This window comes from Falco biarmicus, chromosome Z (assembly GCF_023638135.1).
Source record: "Falco biarmicus isolate bFalBia1 chromosome Z, bFalBia1.pri, whole genome shotgun sequence".
NCBI classification, from domain to species: domain Eukaryota; kingdom Metazoa; phylum Chordata; class Aves; order Falconiformes; family Falconidae; genus Falco; species Falco biarmicus.
Genome location: NC_079311.1, coordinates 68,887,288 through 68,910,690, shown reverse-complemented (window position 1 = coordinate 68,910,690; position 23,403 = coordinate 68,887,288). Strand labels below are relative to the sequence as shown.

The 23,403-nt window shown below is 36.5% G+C and overlaps 1 protein-coding gene across 1 annotated transcript in view; it reads right to left on the bottom strand.

Moving 5' to 3' along the window:
• The window catches only part of HCN1 (hyperpolarization activated cyclic nucleotide gated potassium channel 1), a 195,141-nt gene that overhangs the window by 54,866 nt on the left and 116,872 nt on the right, over positions 1-23,403 (bottom strand). The window contains exon 4 of the mRNA XM_056325802.1: positions 12,720-12,938. Within this exon, the coding sequence (XP_056181777.1) occupies positions 12,720-12,938 (219 nt within the window). The remainder of the gene's footprint in view (positions 1-12,719; positions 12,939-23,403) is intronic.

Below are 23,403 nucleotides of genomic sequence, written 5' to 3'. Positions count from 1 at the left end.
TTTGCTTTGCCTAATAAGCATGTATCAAGACAGAAAGTTCTCTTATTCTTCATAGGGGTAGAAACAGCAATGCAGATGATCACATTTCACCTTGTTTTTCCAATAAAGAATAACCTCTTACACAGAAGCAAGGTGGTGTGAAACACTGACAAAGTCTCATCCCACGCAGATGCCATCGTGGGGAATAAAAGTCAATTAATCAGCCTCCTTGCAGGCATTTCATGTGAAAACACCTGAGTCAGTGTCAGACAGCTGCAGTACAAAGACTTTTTTAAAGAACCATGGAAGCTTAGAGGAGACCAGAAAACCTCTGCTTTGAGCAGTTAACCTCATAAATACTATTATTACTTTATGATTTCTTGTTTAACATATACAGTCTGAAACCTTCTTTCATATTTTATTTGAGCATACACCTTGTTACTGCATGATGATCTCAAGGAGATCTAGATATTATAATTTATTTTTTAGATAATGTATAATTGTTTGTCAGACTGTTAAATCTGCAGCTTCACCTGAATCACTGAGGTTAACACACAACATCACACAATATTCACGAGTCTCAACCTTCTGCCACAAACTGCTCTTCTTCTTCATGTTCCCAGGTGCTGTGTTTCATTCATTCTTAGAAAATATCTGTAATCTTCTTATCTTCTCCTTACCTAATCTTTACCTAGTCTTGAAGTGTAAACACTTCAGAGACATCCTCAGGGAACTGAATTTATGGCAGCTGGAGGCTTCTCTGATAAATGACAGCCATGGCAGTAAAGAATACTCCAACCAGCCTTTTGTACTACCTTGAAAAGCATTATAGACCTGATGGTTTTGGAGGAATACCTTTGAGTGACAGGATCTATCCTCTTCTATTCCAGAATTGTGGAACTTACTAGGTACAGAAAAAAATTACTAAGTTTTAACAAGACTTGAAGTTAATCCTTTAATTACAATAAAAATGAGGAATAAGAGAGCTAGAGAGCCTGTCAAGGATAGAAAAGCTAATGAAGCACATTCTGCAAAGAACAAATTTTAAGACAATTTCTGACTTTCTTAAAACAGACTAACAATTTTTGTGATATTACTGGTTGTGAAGGAATAGTTTAATTCATCAACCATTCAATCATCCAAATGCACCAAATCTTACATAAAGGGTAAGTCTTATTTATTATTCTCCAATAAGACAGACAAAAAGATGTTAGTAATAGTGGATTACTTCCCACATCTCTATGGAGATTTAACTCTCAAGCAAATGATGATACTGTATTTCCTTGCTGATCACTTCTGCAGAAACACTCAGGGAAAGTGTTTTATTCAATATAGCCAGGTTCATCTAAAGGTGAAGTCATAAAGCTTTAAATGCTACAGTAATAATGGAAGTTCTGTCAAATAATGCCCTTACTTTCTTTGTTTCCTTCTTCCATAATGAGAAGGAGAAATATAGAAAACAGAGAGAGCTTTGGAGAAGCAGACAAAACATCTAAAAAAGGTTATGAAAAAATATGAAAGTAGTAAAAGGCAAGCAAATAAAAAATTCTACAAACAATCCTAAATGAGAGACCTAAGGCTTACTTATACTTCCTTTGACTTAAGAGAAATCAGATGTACAAAATACATATCTATTTCTTCCCATCTTAAGTATTTTTAGGAGCAATCTGCTCAGCATCTGAAATCTTAGCAAAATTTACCTTCGTTTTAGAGGACAATAAAGAGCCTTTGTTTCCACTGCAAGAGAAGCAATTTGCACTAGTACCACTGGCTGTGGGTTTGATAGACTCCAACAGCTATTGTTTCACATGTGCAACTGATAATCTAAGTCCACTTTTATTCTGAACTAGTACTGCAAACATCATTACAGGCACTGACAGTGGCATCCCATTGAAAGGCTTCAGTGCAGGACCCCTGGTGAAGCCAACCTGACACCTGTGCAGCCCTGTTGAGAAGGGTCTTTCCAGGTGGGCAATGCAAAGTGTTCAGTTTTGTTTAAAAGAGATTTTGTTTTGTTTTGAGAAGGGCTTTTTTTTTTTTTTTTTTTTAATAAGCATGCAATAAATACATAAAAGTTCACCAGGGCCCTTTTCAGTCTCCTAGAGACATCAAAAGGCAAATTTTGTGCAATGACCATGAAACTGTATGGCAACCTTCCCAAGAAGACAGTAGTGCATGCCCTATAGAGAAAGCAACACAGGCTATGTGAAAAACACAGATAACAAGCTGCTAAGGCAAGGAAATGCTTTTTGTTTGTATTTTGTTTCTCAACTGACTGTGAAAACAGAGCTAGAAGAATTTTTAATTTCTTCACAACAAATATATTTTAAAGCTGCATAGATAGCGAAATACCATTTTGAGTAGTCGTAATCAAATCTAGCACATGAGCATTATGATGCCAAATGCTTCAGTTAAAGCTTCAGTATTATGTAATAACCTTGCTATAAATGCTGCCTGTGGTAACCTAATGATCTTAAGGGCTAAAGCAACAGCCGTGTCAAGTATAAGGTGGCATTTCCTTCTGGTTTTCACATCTGATACTGTCATTTTCTCAAACTGATAGTCAACACAGAAGCCCTCTCTGCCACCCAGGGAAAGTATAAGTTACATGCTATGTAAGTTATGAAGTTAAACTCTGTTTTGAGCAATTCTGTGCCTTTAGCCCTGGTATGACATAGAAACCCAGGCCAACCCACTGAGGAACTGTCTTCAGCCACTGCAGATAAGAGACAGCTCATTTTCTTTGCCTGCCACGGGATTGTTCCTTACTCTGTTCACAACTGTACTGCAGATTTAAATGTCATATGCAATGGGGCATACACCTAATATTAATGGATATGCCACAGTACAATGCTTTCATTATCCACTTTTTTCTCCTTTTCCCTGCTTTGTCACATTGTTCTATGTAATTACACTGCTGCACCCTCCCTCAGGAAGCTCTCACTTCATTGGCATAAGTGGCACAGCATCCTTCAGAAAATGAAAGCTTTCTTTTCCTGCCATGGCAAGAGTGGTGGAAGGTTTAGATGGTCTTCTCTAAATCCAACAAAACAGATGGTTTCTGAGAAGGGTTTTGAGGAAAAAGAGAACAAATATTCTCTGTCAGACGCAGATACTGCCTTGGACACAGGCATAGGGATAGGGGGGAAGACTGGTAGACTGAGAAGCTGTGAAAGAAAATAAAGCTGAGGTAAAAACAAGAGAGTTAAGTTTTATAGCAGTCCCAAATAATTTCTGGGGTTGGCACTGTTTGGCAAGGTTACGTTCTTGTTTGCTACCTTCCCCAAATCACGCACTCTTACAGAGTAAGAGCCAGCTTCTAAAATATTTTGCAAACAGGAATTTAAAACACAATCTTTCAGCAGCAAAGACTTATGTTTTAATTTACTGAGTTACATATACCAGTGGTTTTATCGTGCCATTGCTTTTTAGTCACTCACTGATTTTTACAGTTTTGCTTTAAAATCAATGGCCCAATATAGTCCACTAGCATTTTTAATCTCTTTTCCCCTTTCTATAGTAGTTCATTTACTTCCTTTCAGTATTTTTTAATAGAGAAACTGTTTGAACACTAAATACTGTTTGACTTGCAGGTGCACCTGATAGAGCAGGGATTATTAACTGATCTGGTCTCTGCCCATGAAACCCAAAGTCATGCAACCAGCTGACCAGGTGATGTGAGATTGTGTCCAGGTAATTATTACCACTGATTATTTTCACTTTGAGTCTCTTCTGTTACTTTATTTGCACTGTCCACTTACAAAAGCTACTCATGCTCCAAGTAAGTGGGGGAAATGCATGTGGAAATAAAAGGCTCGACTGTATCCCTTTGCCCCAAAATCAGAGGGCATGATAAATCGCTTCCAAATTTCTTCCAGACAAGGTCATGTACTGTGCAATGGCAGGCTCTTCTCAGCAGATTAATTCAAGGGCCATCAACAAATCCCTCATTATGAGGTCTTATGCCGATCCCAGTTCTTCTATAAAATAAGACAACAGTCTCTCCACCTGATGCAGCCCCAGTTCTTTCCTCTCCTTCATGCCTCCCTGCTTCAAACTTCACATATCCTTTGGCTCCTGCTACTTCCAGCTGCTTTTTTCCTCATAGGCACTGCATAGGAAAAAGTCACAGATGCCTTTCCACTACCTCTGTTACCCTGATCAGTCATCTTTTGGGGGTCTCCATCTCAATTTTCTCTTATGTTAGCCTTTTGAGCTGCCTCTGATGGTGTTCCTGGCTGAGGTGAGGCCATGTCCATCCTCTGATGCTGCCTGATGCTGCCCAAACAAGGACTGAAAAACTTCTGAGGCTGTGCAGCAGTGAAGCAGCAACAAAGAGATCTAAACTCTTCTGCCAGGTGATTGCCTGCTCCTTTCACTTGCTTACCTTCTCAGCAATGTCAGGGAAAACAGAAAGTCCTATGCCAAAAAAAAAAATAATAAACAAATATAGGCAGGTGTCTTAATCAGGGGAATTAACTCATTAACTCCATTAAACTCTGGTTATCAGCTCCTATCAAATGTCTAATAATAAACATCCAAAGACTTGCCTTCACTTATCTTTTTAAAATCGCTCAGTGTTTTCTTAAAAACTTCATAAAATTATTTTTACGTTTACATTACATTCTGCAGTGAAAAAATATGTTCGGCCAGCTCTGCCTGAATATAAAGAGGCATCAAGCACTACCCATAATAAAAGACAACTGATGAGCAAATAATTTTTCTGGAAGGAGATCATATGAAAATGACATTTCCCTAAACTCAAACTGTACAATGTGAAGCTATAGCATTGTGCATTTTCATGAAAAGATCTGCTTTCATTATACTTTTAGCAAATATTTAGTGTTTAGAAACATGTTCTAAAGGTTTTGAATATTTTTTTGAGTTTATTGCAGAAATCTTCTGGAAAAGGCAAATCTAGTGCATTTTATAAAAACACGTGGAGATTAAAATATTTTACTTCTATATTCATTACTGAGTCTTTACCAGAGTTTTCTTGAATTAGTGTTACAATATATTTGTGAGGTTAGTAACCACTTGTACAAAACCGTTAATTTAGCATACAATAGAATACGAAGGACTGTTTAAAACATTCTTTCCAGAGAAAAGGTTTCAGTTCTACTCTTATCCTCTGCATTCCAAAGCATTTATAAATATTGCATGTCTTAGCTATTGAAATTATTATGTTTTCAAAGCAGACATGCTTTAATTACTCACGCTTCAAGAAACAGGGTGAGGTCAGGAGATAATTATTATTTAAAAGTCAAGATAAAAATAATTAATCCTTCTTTCTTCCCTTCCTCCCTAACAAGGCAAAGGAAAAAAAAGAATTTGCACAGCATTGATTACTTTCTCACTTACAATATTATATTAGATAATATTGAGTGCCATTTCCTTCTACACATACAGGACACAAGCATAGTCATTCTAGTGTAGCTGGGATAATTACTACCAGTTATATCTATGGGGTGTGAATCACACAGTTTTCTCTTGTTAAACAAGATTTTTTCTTGTTTAACTCTCTTTAAACAAGAGTTTTCTCTTGCTAAAAAGTAACTTGTGTTCTATTTGAACAAAGACTTTGAAAAACAAAAATTAATTATTTGTTGTTTCCCTTTTTTTTTTTTTTAAATATCTATTTAACGTGTAACCCTTTGATAATTATGTGAAAAGACAGCAGATTGTGTGAAAAAAATTGGCTTTGGTATAACTTCATGCCTTCACAGCTAATTTTAAAAAGACATCATGAACATGGCTGAAATTGTAATGAGCTTGCTCTACAATTTCATATAGAAAACTGTTAGAAACCTAATCCATAATGCAAGACAGCAGCACATTTTGTAAGTAAATTACCCACAACACAGCAATAAATCAAAGTATCTGTCATTTTAGAAGCAGTGGGAGTCTATTACAGTTTGGCACAGGTATGATGCAGCTGGGTGGATAGCAGCTGTCTTGCACAGTACCTGCTACTGGGAGAAACCAATTGCCTTTTTAGAAATGCAAGGCAAAAATAACGAGCCCAAGTACCCCAGTAAGACTGACCATAATGAGAAGCTGCAGTACAGTAACGAAGTAGCAGGACAAAAGAGGACAGCAGTCAAGTGAGAATGTTCTGACTGATTCATATTCCTCTCCTAAAGTCTTACCCTAAACCCAAGTGTACTATTCAGTTTCACTTGAAAAGAAACATGTTTATTTTTTTATTGCTGTATTATTAAAAGTGAATAACTTCTGATTTTTGATTAAGAGGAGAGGGGGAACAGTAACTGTATTTACTTGTTGCAGTAGCATCTGTTCTTTCCCATTTCAAAACTTGGGAAGATGAAGGTCAAATTAAACATCACAATTATGTGCAGCAAAAAATCAGGTAATTATAATAAATTCAAACTGATAAAGATGACCCTACATAAAGAGAAAGCAAGTAATGCCAGTAAAGGCCCTAACCTGACAAAAAATTATTTTCTTGTTCAATGGATAAATCTGTCTGTGCAAACCATACTGGTTCTTGTGGCTGTATTTACATACTAATTTATATGTCAGAGGGTTGAGTTCATGATAGTCTTAATTACACATCAAAATATTTTTTTTAAATGCACACAACAGAATTAATACATCTACAAGTTCTTTGATGTGCATTTTCTTCTAAATCACAGTATGCACCCTTTTAAACAGAGTATTGGAAAGTTTTTTTCTAAGTGCAGCCATGTGCTTTTTCTGTTTCAGAATGTTTTATAATTCTGCTATACCAAATATCTTTTAATAACTTGCACTATTCTAAGAAATTTCGGTGCTTTCTACAAAGATCAATGTGGCTTACAGAAGACAGGAATAGCACATCTACCCATTTAGCAGCTTGTCACCTGATATTTGCCAAAACAGCATAAAATGATGATTCAGAAATAATCCGAAAGCCAAGCCTTACAGATTTACAGAGAAACTATAAGACACTCTGGACTTCCAAATAAAATCACAAAACCAAGAATTAAACCTACCAAAAACAATCTACAGATACCGTCTAAGGGCAAAGACTTTCAGTTATGCCTAAATATTTAGAGAATAATGAATTTTCTACTTTGCAATGCTACAATGACTATAATGCTTTTGGCACAGTCAATACCCAGTCTTGAAGGTCCAAGACCATACAAAACTTTTAGCAGCTCTTATACCTGATCATTTGTAATACACTTCAATTTTTTTTTTATTATTTGAAATACTGAGCTGTGGCAAAGCTAAATAGGATATATACCTCTGCAGGCTGATGAAATTTTTATAAAATCTTGCAAAACTACAGGCTGATAGTCAGTGACAAGATTTTGCTTTATTTTCCTTTTCTTTTTCCCTTGCAAGTGGATATAGCTACAGAATAAGGCAAACCATCCCTCATTCTCCAAAAGAAGTCATTCCTTTGGTGTGTCATGTATAAGGTAGCACAACTGCACAGAAAAGAAAAGATTTATCTGCCAAGTGGCTCACCTTCTCCAGCAATCTGAACATGACATGACCTATTGCTAAAATTATGCCGTATAAATGAAAGTGGACTATTAAGTAAAGAGAAGGAGTTGAGATCAGTCACAGAAAAGCTTTGTGTTACTCTGTCTTCAGGCTTTTCAACACCCACTAGCAGCATCAGAAAAGCAGGAGATCCATTTAAAAAAAAAAATGTGAACACCATGAAAAGCTACTGAATTTAGAAATCAGCATTTCATGAGAAACTTTGCTGCTCAGATCAGACCAGATCCAGAAATTACATGCTATTCCAGTATTGCAAGTTCAGCTGGGTGTGTAAAATACAAGTTCTGCAATTTGTATTTTTAATATCTGTCCAGTTTAAGAATAAAAGCCAGAACAAATAAGATTTTCAAAGATTCTTGTGAATGTTACATGTAATATGTAGTCAATGGAAAATGTTTCATTTTCTTTCATCTGACTGTATTCCAGCAAGGGCTAGCTGACAAAAAATTGTGTTTATATTTACATGTATATGGATATTTATATTTAGTTTAATACAAAAAATACCAAAAGCTGGCACAAGCCTAGTTAAACAGTGATGTGGTCCTGAGTTTGCCGCTTCCTTTCCTACACATTTGCATCATGACCAGAATAGCTATTTCCTAGAATCCTGCAGAAATATGCAAATCCCTAAATACTGATGAGATACTTACAAATATTTACTACTTTCCAGAAAAGTCCCCTAGGCATCAAAGCAGTACTAACAAGCATGCCGATAACTTTGTATCCACCTTCAGTTTAACCATGAAGTGCTTGAAACCTAGGAAAACTTAGGAGAGCTCTCTCCTATTCTTCTTAAGAAAAATGCAGAGGTTGAATTAAATATATTTTATGACTCTCTACTACTTGCGATGGGTAAAATCACTTTGATATTTTTTTCTATTTTTGAAACCTTGTGTAGTTGGTTGAGTTGCTTACCAACAGAGAAAAAGCAAAGTATCCAAATGATAACATAATGAAGACGTATCTAATAGGTGTCATTTTAACAAACCGATTCAAAAATCTTTATGCTATGAGACAATCTGTATGCTGCTACAAATCTTGCCTCTATTAGCTTGTTGTGACTTTGTTTCTGGATATTTTATGCCCACAACAGATGGGAACAGAAAAAATACTAACCTGTCTTCAATTGAGATGAATCAATGACATCCACAGCATTAGGTGAACATCTTCCTATTACAAACTGCCAGCATATAAAGGAATAAATATTTAACTAATGGTCTTTACCTCCTTGTCAAGTGACTGTTCATTTGGCTGCTTTGTTTCACACTAGTTTGTTAACAAGTTCTGCATACACATTTCTGGTTCTTTCAAATAAATATTGCCTTTGCAAAAGCAAATGTCTTTGCAATGTCGTGACTTCCTAAATATTAGAAAATGTCGAAGGCGTTATTACTTAAAATATTACTTTAATTTACTACTTTATTCATCTTTGACTTATACCAAAGATGGGAAGGAGAGTGCCAAGATGCTATTGATCTGTTGATTTTTTCTGTCCTTTCGTAAGGGGGAGTGTCTGTCAAGTTTTTTTACTGAAAAGGGAATATTGATCGAGTTTACCTGGCTTGGACACATCTTTCTCCTTTTTCAGGTATTGGCCCTTCAGTCTTTGCTACCAAGATCTGATATATGTATGTTCAATCTGTATGTATTCAATCTGAGAGCTATTATTTCTCTGAGAACAATTCAGTCACTGCAGCAGAAAAACATCTGAACTTCCTCAAAGTGACCAGAATGTAGCAATATGTCCTTTTTCTGTACCATTTCTTGATATGTGATTTTATTGTCTACCTTCTACATTTTATATCTTATAATTGCTGTTAATTTCCTCTGATAAGTTATGTCTTTGGCCCGTAACAGTAAACACACGAGGCAATATTTGCTTTCTTACCATACTTTGATTTCTCTCAGCATGCAATGCTTTGCACAGGTCAAACTTTTAGCTGGTGCACTTAGATAGTGTTTGACATATTTGGCTTAATGAAAGCTCTCTCTTGTCTTCCTGTGTTTATTTCCTCCATTTTGAATTATGCCTGTTCCAGTTTTGTATATACTGAGCTTTGGGAGGATCTGAATGAGGAAGATACTGTGACTTCAGCAAATATGTCATTTCTAGCTGCTTTCAATGTAAGAAGGACCAGAACTCTTTCCATTAGTTGCATTCCACAGATATATGCATGAAATACCGTTGTAACTACAGCAGGAAAAAAAACCAGTTGAAAGTAAAAGAGGGATAAGATTTTTGCATGGTGCTAATCAGAGGAGAACCAAAAAACAACCACTTTCTTCATGTCCATTATCATTCTATGTTGCCTAGCAATTCATGTTAATTACACTATTTTCTGTACTCTTACAAAGAAAACAACAGAGCCAAAAAATGCATAATCCTATATATATAAGACTAAAAATGTAGTTGAGCCTAGCATTTAAGCCCAACAAATCAAAACAAGTCACAATCTCCTGATTTTTCAATTTTTTTTAATTCCAGGAGAACAAACAAAAAGCAATGCACTAGGCAAAAATAGATATTGCAGTATATACATTAAAACGCTGAAACCTGTGGTTTGAGATTCAATTTGCCTTTTTCTCAAGTCTCAGTTAAGTGAAATATAAGCTATTTTTATCTGCAATAATCTAGAAAATATGCTGACAAAATGTGTAGCACAAACTAGTCTTTGAAATATCCATTTATCTAATTTGCAAGTAATGAAAAATATACAGTATTCATTAGCATTATATAGAATGGCTTATAATTATTAGGCTATAATCAAATACTTATTTCAAATTATATGATTAAACTATGATAAAGCAATGAGCAAGACTATACAAAAAATTCAGTACAGTTTTTATAGCTAATGATATACATAAGATTTCGGGGTCTCAGAAACCAGAAGAAAAAAAATATTTAATTAAGACATACTTTAGCTCTAGTTCATAATAACGGGCACACAAATGGCTGCCAGAAAAAGAGAAACATTTTTCTAAAGCATAGAAACATGCAATTTCTAGCTTATTTCTTTCATTCCTGATTGTCTCTGATGTCGGGAAACAGATAAGAACCAAAACCAAAAAGAAGAATGAAAATGTTGAGCACTGCAGGAACTGAAAAATGCCAGACATTTCTATGCTAATGTTTAATAAAGTGTGTGCATAAAAAACAGAGGGGAAAACAAACAAAGAAACAAAAAAAAACCCCAACACTTTGCTGTTATGTGAAAACATGAGAAATGCAATACCACTTGACTGCTGCTGGGTATTACTTTACACCAAAATCACCATGAAACTGGCTTTACTCAACACAGTTTAAAATATATTAATATCTTTACACATGTATTATATTTCTGATGCTCAAAACATTCTAATATGCTGCAGCCAGCAAGGTTTGAGGATAATGATTAAGATGATTCAGGTGGATGGTGACTTTTCTGCTGATTTCATACACCTGTGTATGTTGAGCCTAACCTCTAATGAAACTGCAGTTACACTAGTTTTAGGGTATCCTTCTCCATGGTTAAAGATGTTTCTGCCCCACAGCTCCCTACTAATGTCCCATTTTGATACAATTATTTCCCTTTCAGGTGGCAGAACGGACCCAGCAAGCCAGTTAGTCTGGGTTACACAACCTACCAGGATTAGCCCCATGACTTTATACAGAGATGGATTAGGGGGTTTCACATAGTCACTGTCAGAGCTCAGATTTTTAGAGGTTTTAATGCTCACTCATCCTCTCCTTCTAAACCTCTCATTCTCACTTATGTTTCTTGATAACACTGTGTGGGCTTTCTTGATTGCAAATTTCTGTTTTAAACAACTGTGAGATTAATGCGTCAGCCACTGGCTAATTTTTGTGTTATTGGATTTATAGCTCATCCCTTACTGCTCCCTGTCTCTGATATATTGACCCCATGGTCTTGTTGCAACTCAGGCTTAACAAAACTGAATGTAAACTCTTTTTCTCCCACACACTCTCATTTCCTCCCTCATTGTCTACTTGTAAAGGAAAAGCTCCAATCCTTCCTACTCAAATGTTTTCTGGACTTTTTTCTTGCTCAACAAACTCAGGCCAGTCCTCTTCATCTACAGTAGATGCCAGGGTCATCCTCTCCTCTGCTTACTCTCTGCCAGGTTTCTCCCCCAGGGCTTGTGTTACCTCATACTAGGATTTCTGCCCAGTTTGCCTTCCTGGACTTTCTTATGGACATATGCCAAATACTGTTGCTCTGGCTGTTTCTGTTTTGCTGACATGAACTGATTTCACTACTTTGCTCAGCCGACCTGTCTCCTGGCATGTCCCCTCTGGTTGCCCATTTACTATAATAACCTATTTTGGCTTCTTTTAAGCACCTCAGTAACTCTGCACATCCTTACTGTCCCTTGCTGGTGTTCATTCTGATCCTTTTTCCTTATGCCACCATACATAACCTCATCTCTTGGTTTTGTGGCTTCACCCAAAATTGCCTCCAACTTGTATTACACAACTGACAGTGTTAATTAGCACTCATTCCAGAAAGTTATCACCCTGTACACATGTATTTCTTTTTAATTCAAATAATACCTACAAGGGATCCAACAACCTTTTTCTTTCGTTTTATAAAGGACTCTTTCTTCCACAAAACTCTTTTCTTCTACCCTTTGGTCACCATTCTTTTTGTCCTTTGAAAGGACCTAACAAGTCATGGATCAGCATGTAAACAGTTCCATTATAAAGCAAACAAAGACTTCTTCTGAGCACTTCTCTGAGGTAGTTAAGAAAAAAAAAAAAAAAAACAAACAAAAAACCCAAAAACAACCCAAACTAATTGATTTAGTCTGGTCCTCATTTAAAGGCCATTCTTTTGACACGTTTCAGGTTATCTCTAAACTGCAATCCAAAGGAATGATGGGAAATTGTACAGACATGCCTAGGCTACTGAGATCAAGGCCCTTGTTGAAGCTACCTAGATCAAGTACCTACAGAATGTAGCACAGGGGTACAAAGCACGGTCTGAATGAGGGGATGAAGTTTTCATAGAAGAGTTTAAAGTATATTTCACAACCAAGATTTCATTCAATGCATGTGACATGAAGAACCATCAGCTCCTTAAGGAAAGTGGGTTCATGCAGGAATACGTTGAGCTCATGGAGCATGATTCAGATGCTGCTAGCTTATATCATGTAAGCTCATACAGCCTTTTGCACGGTTAAAAGATCTGTTTTAAAAGTTAAGGAGTTACATTAAAATGAGTTACCTTCTCTTGATATTGTCGCCGTGATGAATCCAGAGACTGAATGAGGGCAGTGGCATGACCAACAAACATCGCATAACAAGTTGCCCCCACAATCATACTCAACATGGTTATCCAGAGGTCAGACATGCTGACGGGGGCGCGGGCTCCATAACCAATGCAGAGCATATGGCTCATGGCTTTGAAGAGTGCGTATGAGTACTGCTTTCCCCAGGAATCGTTCTGCAAGAAAAAAGACAAGTGACTGAGCCAGCAAGCAACTGAAGGGAAAAAATGTATTCGTACCTGTGTAATGGGATCATTACTGGCTCTGACAGAGCACTCTGGTAACTCTGTGCATAAGGAGATATTCCTTCTAAATTGATTGTTAGATAAAGCATCGGAGATTCTGCCAGATAATACTTAGCACAGTGAGATGAAATAAAATTGACTATTTTTAATACATGATTGTATTCTTAAACGTGAGTGTTAACCTAATTACAAGGAGACTAAAGGTCAATTTTATTTCACAGTCCATGGCAGATGGATTAGAAAGAGCTGACCAAGCAGACTTATCAAGAGCAAGAAAGTAATATTTTAACAGGCATGAACATACTTCTATGGCCTGATTTCTTTCTTTTCAGCATTGTCCATAGTGATACACAACCACATTTCATTTTATCAGCTGTTTCACTTTCTAAGGACAGGGGGGAAGAGTGTTCTTTTTAATGTCTGCTTATCCTGTTTTTTTCTTGTAATATATGGTTCATACCAGAAGCATCTCAACTCAAAAGTCTGTTATGGCCACGGTCTATGAAACACAGCTCAAAAGAAAAGGTGAATACCATGGTCCTGCATTTCTAACTTGTAGCTATCCCTTCACATTCTCTCTAGGAGATTAGAAGGACCGGACAGCTCACTAACAAGCTTTTAGAATTGCAAAGGTGGTGTCAGCATCCTCCCTTTAGCTTTACATAGTGACAGTCAAAGGGGCTGTTCCCAGAGAAAAGCAGACATTTTAAGACATTCCAACAAGCTCTGGGACTCCTTGTCAGATTTTTCTATTTTCCTTGCCAAAGGAATGAGACCAGAACAGGAAAACAAATTGTGCTTGGAGGCACACAGCATACATGGGAAAACACAGTATTTACCACAAAGAACTGAGAACAATTTCAGAAATGAGGGAATGAAGACAGAACTGGGATGACATTAGTAAGATTAGGCAGCTATCCAGTATAGTGTCTAATAAACAGGATCAAAAATAATAAACGTTAACATAAACAAATCTTGAAACCAGCAGTAGCATTTATATATAAAATTTACATATGAAATATCAATATTTTTGTCTCTTTTCCACCCATATAAGGATTGCTCAAATGCTCTTTTTTCTCAAATAGCTTCAGGCTTGCTTTGTTGCCATTTAAATACCAAGGTTACTAACTACTCTTGTGCTTTTCATCTATTAAAATGCTTTTTCCAGAACCCTTATTAGCTAAAGTAACTGGTAATTCATCCAATTCTTGGATTGCAGATGACAAAGTTACTATTTATTCATTAATATAATAATTTAGACATTGATTTTTCCTCTATATTTAAACTTGTTTCATTTTATAAGTTAAAGCTTTTCAGATTTGTGCGCTGTTTCTGTCTTCACAAGTGAAAATTTTGTGTTGTAAATACTGCTAAGGAACAAGTTTTCAATGTTTTTACTTAAAAAGATAATTAGACTGCTGGGAATTAGGTTGGTTTCACTGTTGTAATGAGGAAATACACTTCCTTTTGTTTTGGGGCTTTAAAATAACTCAAAAACTGAAAGAACTAAAGAAGTTTCCCTGAAAAATCTCTGGTTCAGAATTCAAATACTCAGCCCCAGTACAGAAACTCCTCGATGATTGGGTCAGTGCAGTTATTTTAATGCAAGTTCCCTGTCTCTCAGGAAAGCAACTTACAGCAATCAGTTTTGAAAGACATTCCTTCCAACTAGTATCAATCTCCTTTGGGTAGAAATAATTTATAAGGGAATTTTTAGAAACCCACACTAAATTCTTTAGCAGTTGCAGCTTTATATAGGCTGTATTAGGCAAACAGTAAATCGCTTGCTTAAAAAATATATCTGTTTTTTACAGCTACAAGTAGCACTATTAAAGCCACAGTATTCAAGGGATTGCAATATCAAAACATCAGTTCTTGCAGGGCTCCATACCATGGATCTTACTCCTAAACTGTATTTTTTAGCACAACTATTAAAAATATTAAAGAAAAATATATTGCCTATGGATTATTTTTTTTTTATCATAGCCTTGGTGTGATGAATCTCAATTAAAATTCTTTCAGTAAAATGGTATTTTTACATCAAAGTCTTTGAGTCAATCCAAATGCTGGTTGATTTTATTTCCTGACTGAGATAATTTCCAAGTCTGTGAATTACAGTGTTAAGTAAAATACCATTGTCTATAAGAAAGAACAAGAAAATGGAAGTGAGGAGAAGCAAGAAGAAAGATACAGGGAGGTCTTTCTACTAAGTATGTAATAGGGTGAGTGAAAAATAAATTAAATACTGCTTGAGAAGTAGTACCATGATGGAATAAGTGAGCTGTAATGACAATAAAGAAATAACTCAAAATGTACAACAAAGTAAACAAATGTATGTTTAACCACGTATCTACATTTATATGTAAGCCAAAGTAGGATTCAACACCTCAGTCAGAACTGCATCTGAATCCAAACTGGAGGTCAAGGCCATCTCAAATGGCCTTTTTGTTACACAAATTGCATAAGATACTACCACATAGCTTGTGGCAGACCCTGTTACAGGCTAGACACATTTCAGACATTTGTGAAGGGATGGTCCTGAGCAGCAGGACCTCAGATGGGTAGAAAGGGTTTAGCAGAATGAGAAAAAGACCTGGTGAAGAAGCCTGACAAAACATTTTAATTCAAATTGGATTTGCCTGAGAATTTTGTTGCTGAAAATACTTGCCAATGCTTTTTGATTTGTTTCTTCTCCTTAATAATCAACCAGGTTTCATACCATCAGTTGCAAACATTGGTCTTTTCAGTTTCTATGGGGATTTTTTGTAAGATGATACTGAGCAAATACCATTATGAAGGGTACAAATTTCAGTACAGTTACTGGTTTTGTCCAATGATATATCCCATATATAAACACCTTAGAAATAACATTGGTTCTAATGTCAAATCCTTTAAATCATATATGCTACTACCAATGTTGCTATATAAAAGAATAATAATTATTATTATTTAGTGATTTTTCTACTTGTGTTGTATAACCTAAGGTTTGACAGAAGCAACTCTAACTTTGTTTCAATGTGACAGATAGAAAATTTCCACAACTCCATTACGACGTGCTGCTCTTCACTGTACAAGTGAGGAGTGGCCATTGTCCTGCTAGTAGCCTACAGAGATTTTTCTTTAATGTGAAGCTTTATTGCACTTGCATCATAAAAAGATTTTTATATAACACATTCACAGATAATATCCCTGAGATAAAAAGCCTTATTCTATGAAGTAAAGAATCCTGTGTTTACATAGTCAGCTTTTCTTTTAACACAATTTTAAAATATTAATACTTCTATAAATACATTTTGAATTTTTCACTAAACAGTCATATCCTGTTTTTAATATATAGATTTTTAAAAAACTTAAAAACACAAACCAATATGAGCTGCAAAAATCTCCTACCAATCAGTAAAAAAGGGCATTTAATTTCTTATTTGACAGTGGGTTGACCAATGTTTCCAGATTAGCAGTAATCGGTTTAAAACATTTTAAATGAATTTGGAAACACTATTAAAGACTGTAATTGTGAGAAATACTGAAGCTGTTTATCCAAGGATTGATTACATAATCCATCTTGATGACATTAGGAAATCCTCACATTTGTGGAAGGAATGATACACTGATCACTTGCAGTTAGTTCTGTAAGTATATACATTAACTTAGTAGTTATTCTAAAGAATACATTAATCACAAAGCACTTCTGATTTTTAGAAGTCTCTTTCCAAGCCTCTAACTACACCACAGGATGGTCTCATCATTTCACAAACCTGCTACAAATATCTTTTTGTAATATTAGCTTTTCAGCTCATAAGAAATAAATCAAAGAAAAGTCACAGGGCACCTTCTAAGAGACCACAATAAAAGGCAAATTATTTTTCTCAGTGGATTAAGAAAGGGTTTCTATTGAACTATGGATTTACTATGGAATCTATGGAGGTTTTCACCAGGAGTTTTTGTAGTCATCAGACAAATCAATTCCACCCCCATATTCCACTCATTTCCTCAGGCACAGCTTATCTTCCCTCAGCCATATCCTTGCATTGAGATATAAATTGATTTAGAAATCTCTAACAAGCAGACCATTGCACAGACAGTAGTGGTTTCCACATTTTTGACTCAGTTCCTTTTTCCTTTCACATCAGTCGCTGTATGTGTCACATAAATGGTCCTCTCCGTTTATAAGGGCATGCTTTACAATCACAGAGCTTGACTTAGGAATTGAGATGATTTCTACAAGGATCTTCAACTCACTCTCATGATTCTCCATTTCAAAGAAAAGAGTGGGAAAGTAGCCTGTCCCTACCCCAAACAGCTTGCCTTGTAATCACTCACACACATGCATTCATGCTCACCACTGCCTATGGGTTCTTCTGAAAGTTGTCAATATCTGAAGGAGGTAAGATGGATGCAAACCTTGACAGGATATAGATGGTTTGTGTCTATCCTAGCAAATTAAAAAGTATCAGAAAGCCTTCCCAAGTTCTGGAACTTGGTTCACATGGGTATACTGTTACAAACGCCCCTGGTGTGGCACTGGCTGCGTAGCACTCTCCCAAGTAATAGCAGGTCTGCTTTGGAGCAGGTGTGGGTGAGGAACCATTACTTCTAGGCAGCTGGCATGAGCTTGTCCTGTGCTGAAACCCAGACAAGATTAATACTATGGATACAGTAGGCAGCTCCCATCTTACTCCTAACTAGGTGCCCATTAAAAGTGGGCACCTTTAATTTATGAGCATGGAGGAAGCTAGACAGTCCATAAGTAAGCCCTCTGGTTTTAGCATTGTCACAGGAAGTTATTGCATTAAAAAAATGTAAAGTTCAGGATGGGGCTTCAAAGGCTGAAGAAAGCACAAAGAAGCATCCTTGCTCGCATGGCAGCACATACTGTAATGCAGTAGTGGCCCCAAGGAAACATCTGGCTAAAATCTGGAGGACATGACCACTGCTGGCCAAAGGTACTGTAAAAAATACAGTCTTTTCCAATGGAATTCAATTAAACTGCATTTGTGTCTTATATAGCCATACTATGAGTTATTTGCATATAATTGCAAGCCATTATTTCCAATAGTTTCTTAAAGACTTCTTAAATTTAAGAATTATTTAAAATACTATTTAAGAAATGAGAAAGGCATGCTAAGAAAAGTCTATACCTGTGTATTAATGACATTTCTAATTGGTATGTCTCTCAGAACTAGAAAAAAAAATGTGTTTCTTACCAAATATTGCACCGAGTTGTGACTATTTTTTTATACATCTGTTTTTAAACTTAATAGGTGGCATCATCTTTAGTAACAACTACTACCACTGGAGAGCATTTCTTCTCTTCTTTGAAATCAATTTCATTATAGAAATATATATATAAAAATATTTTTTAAAAAAATTATATCACTGAAAGTGCAGATGTTACCATGCCATTCCTTACTGAACTTTGTTCTTTGAGATCCTTTTACTGAAATTTATCAAATAATATAAGTCTGATGAAGACATTCAGCTTTTTGTTCTCCTCTCTCACAGCACACACAGTTTCATGAAGTTCAAATCACACTGGTTTTTGATCCTAAAATAAACTTAAGTACCATTGTTTACAAGGGACTGACTGGAACAGATACACATTGCCTGCCAAAGGGAAAGCACGTTGTAATCACAATAAGTATCGTGTGGTCACAATAACTGTGTACAACAAGTTCATCTACAGGTTTTTAGTAAACGTAATTTCACTGGACAAACAATGCATTCCAGAGAAAACCACTTTCTTACAAAAGAAGAAAAAAAAAATTAAAACAATGCCCTGTGTAATAAAAAATTACATAAACCCTGCAAGAAAGCATTTTTAATGAAAAACTGAAGGTCATGAAATAGCACTGCTCAGGAGAGGTAAAAAATCAGAGTGCATTAAAGATACCCTATCTTTTTTCTTCTCTTTTCAGTTGGTGAAATGAGCTGGGTATGATGCAAAACAGTGTAACAAGCCTCAAGCATTGAAACAAACCATTTATGAAATGCTTTTATAATGCAATCACTAAGAAAAGCTTTGAATTTTCAACAGTAGCTATCCGATAGTCAAGAACAGGCAGATGATAATATGGGCTTAATATAGCACAGTTCTGGGAGGTGGCTGAAGGAGTGAAGTGACATAAACCTGATTCTTGACTCCAGAGCGTACTGCTTTACTGCAAACTGTTATGACAAATCTCCACCATCATAGACAATATTTGCAACCAATTTAGAAAAGGGAACTCAACAGAAGGAACTGCATCTCTCTATTCTGTGAACAATTCAGTCTAGACAGCAAATTACATGAAGCATCTGACATAAAATCCCACATAAAATGACAAATGGAAAGTATATGGTTTTGGCACTGGACGTTTAGCTTTCTGAGTGCTATCAACATTCTCTTTGAATCAAAGTGATTTTGAAGCTATATAAAAAAACAGAAGGGGAAAAACTAACTTAGCAAGTGGCAGAAAAGGCTATTATTAGGAAAAGGCTAGGGAAACAATACATAACTTGAAAGGTACATAGACATGCACTAAATCATAGTATCGCAATAGTTTCTCACTAAGAACATCTCAAAACGTTCAAAGCCTGATTTTCCAAGACATATTTTCATCCTTGTTCTATATACTTACATACTCTACCAAAATATTTTTTTAAGTATTTGTTTCAACATGTACTTAGGAAAAACAAAATAAATTATGGATCACAGTAGATTATAGCATTTTAATATAATCCACTCATGAAGACAAATGCGTGTACATAGGGTCTGAGTATGTTTTAATCTGCTTTAAAATGAATAAAGGGGAAACAATGCTACTTTCACACAGATAATAATTGTAAGAATTGGGACTAGGATTCAGGAGTTCCAGTGCTTTAAAAAAGAGCATCCTAGTAAGGTGATGCTTAGTGCTACACAGGCAAATTCAAATATATTTCTTATTAGTCTAAAGATATTATTTTTACTGTGTTTTATTTTCTCTTCAAGTAGTGTAGTTTTAAAGGCAGAGGTTCAGTGCTGGTGTTAAGCATTCTTCACTTAGCTGGTAATGAAGGCAAGTTTTTTGATCTAATTCCTAACCTGATGCCTTTGAGACTTCAGGCTACATCTGGTTTGTTTACAGTTCTTCAAGAAATTAACTTACTAAATACTTAAGCCCTCAGGAGGCTGGTCTGTTTTTTTGGTAAATCCCAGTCCTTCACCAAATACTATACCCTACAAAAAGTTGTGCATTATTTTATTAGGCAGTGACAGCAGGTAAAAAAAAAAGTTTTGCAGGTGAAATTCTGTTCTGGCTGTACAAACAGAACAAACCTCTGTGTCAAAGCAAGTAGGCTGGATCTAGGTCAGAGGCTTTTCTTTTTCTGATAACTCATCTGAATTTTGCTGATGACTTTTTCTTAAATCCAGATGCCCTAAAACTGCAGGTACTTACCAGAATCTGCAAGACTTTCAAGGTAATAAAATAACATTAAGAAAAAAAAAGATTCAGCAGCCTAAATGCTGCCCACAAAATGATGTCTAGGCATTAAGAAAAAATAAATAATCATTTCCTTCCTCTACCAGAGGAACATTAACCTAAATCATAGAAGAATGCCCTAACTTTTGGGGTACCAAGTTCATGTTTTGAGGGGAAAGAAGGGGAACATGGGGCTTTTCTCTTTGAGCACCCTTGAGGGAGCTGGCAGACCACCCAAGCGACCCTGTAGCATTCAGCTAAGAGGCGAGGAGCACCCAGGTCCCAGTCCCAGCTCTAAACACAGGGACAACCCTGTACAACCAGCAGCCCATGCCCACTCAGTCACTCTGGGCCCTCTCTGGTAAAGTCACCCCAGCATGGGGTGCAGCGCCAAGGACAGCCTGCAAGGCCAGCTCGAGACCATGACAGTACAGCAAAGTTACAACACTGTGACACCGTGCCCATGCCTCTGGCCCAATAGCAAAATTCACATGCACTCAAAAAGTGATTGGACAAACTACCGGAAGAAACACACAGCGATGGTTATTAAGCACATGGATACCAGCTCTGGATCCAGAAGTCCCTCAGCTGCAAATTTCTGAAAGTTTATAAGATATGCTAAAGCAAACCTTACTCCATGCTTGCTGTGGTTTGATCTGCCCTGGGCACCTGCTCTTCGCCACCCTTGGAAAAGGCTAGACACAGAATGGGGCAGGCCTCACACAGCCACTTCATCACTTCTGTGGTCCCACCTGAATGAACTCCCAACAGCCAAGACACTAACCTGGATGTGGCCGTACACTCAATTTGTCTTTAGTTTATTCTTCTCTTTTCTCTACCCACTTTCCTATCAGTCCAAAAAATCTCTTGTATTCCTCACCTGAAAGTGACATGCACTAAAGCCATTGACACATAATTCACATTTCATTTTCAGTCTTCCATATAGACTGTTTTATTGCATTATTTTTACCTGATTAGTGATCATGTGGGATATAACCTCTCTTACTGTCACGTGTACTTTTAAAATAGATTATTTTTTGCTTACTAGAGAAAAAGCAGTTCAAAGATATTCATTCCTTGTTCTAAACTATCTACCTCCGCTCAGATTTGTATTATCTAAAGAAGAGATGGGAAATCATACTTTGGATAAAGAAATTTGGAAACAGCTGTGACCAAGTCATAAATAGGCTTCATTGTTATATACTTTGTCCCCACAGATCAGTGAATACAGAAAAGGATTAAGTCACAAATTATCTACTTTTCATGGGTCTAACTTTTCTTGAACCACCTTGCCTTCTCACAGCTTCACAGTAAGTATTTATGAGACACAAATTCCATCGACACAGCAATGATAATACCATTTAACTGTACAGAAATGCTTGGAAAACATATGGGATACCTTCATAGCTGCAACATAAAACATAAGAAAGCCTCTCGCTGCAATTAAAAATTAAACTGCATGCTTTGATCCACAAAATTATCCTGCAGAGCAACTATAACATCCACCTGCTGAGTAGTTTAAAGGAATTCTGGTTTCTGGTTCTAGATACCAAGGATGAAAATGCTCTTACTGAAATAGGTAAGCCTGAAGCAGATGGCCCAGACAAGAGGACAAACCCTGGGGAAGAGGCCAGTCATGGGAGGTCTAGGATGGGCATCTGAGGGAGAGAGGAACAGGAAGAAGACCACGATCCTGAACAAGAGAGGATGGGAATAGTAACTGCACATTGCATTTTGTATTGTTTGCGCATGAGTGTCTACGATGACCAGTGGTCCAAATTGTCCTAGGTTTTGTTTGCAAGAATGGGCGATAAGGGAGGAAGGCATAATAAAATTTCACATCAGCTGACTTCAGGTACTTCATTTTGATGGCTAAGTAAGTTGGTGTGTCTCCTTAGGCTCCCTACAAGGAAGATTAGTGCAGGTCTGTGTATCACCTCCAGGGGAGAGTTTCTCTCTTCATCAGATGCAGCAGGATCCTATTTAGCTACAGCTGCCCCCATTAGCTTCCTGAGGTCCCCTGCTGATGGTGTCTCTGTTTTCATGGATGGACACTCCTCCCCATTTCTTCCTTGCTCCAATGCAGTGGAGAAAACAAATTTCTAAGAACAGTCTCTTTTCTTAAGCTATAGTTTTATTTTATGAGCCATGGGTTTACTCTCGCAATTGAATTTGACCTTCAGATCAGGAAATGGGTTTGCCCTTGCAAAGGTTGAGAGAAGTCAGTGGGGCTCTGTAAGAGGTGCTGAACTAGGTGCTGGCTAGGTAAATAGAGTTCCACTACAGTGGCTTTTATGTAAGCATACTACAGTGAGATGGTATCATAAACCACAGGTAGGAGAACAGAGACACGGAAAAAGATACCTAATGAGAACAGAGAAATGCTTAGAATGCAAACTTCATAATTACTGACTTATATGGATGATGTTATACAGCAGAGAGCACGCAATGACAGTAAGAGTTCTTGGATTCAGGGCATATATTTGAATAGAAGGATGCTAAATTGCAAGCATCTTAAAGGACACAGATTCTAATGAAAATAGCATATAGTTACCCCAAAAACTTGTTATCTATCTTGCAAATGGTTGGAAATCTTCCTCAACTGGAAGCTTCGTATTTACTGGACACTTGCTAAATGACAAAACTGATCTTAAAAATCTGATAATCCACTGCATATCTATTATATGTTAAGTACAATCAAAAGAATAGTCTTTTTTTACTATTAGCTGGTCCATTGAAACAAAGTCATCAAACCCAGTCAAGGCAAACTAGTACCATGTCAGCATTTGATTATGTGAATAAATATAGCCACCCACAGCATTACGTAAAGCATAAAGTAAGTACGAATAGTGATAAACAACAATCGTTTATTTTTATTGCAACCATGTTTTGCATCCTCCAAGCACACAGGAACAGATAAGTTTTAGCTGTCTTACAAACAAAAAAATTATCAT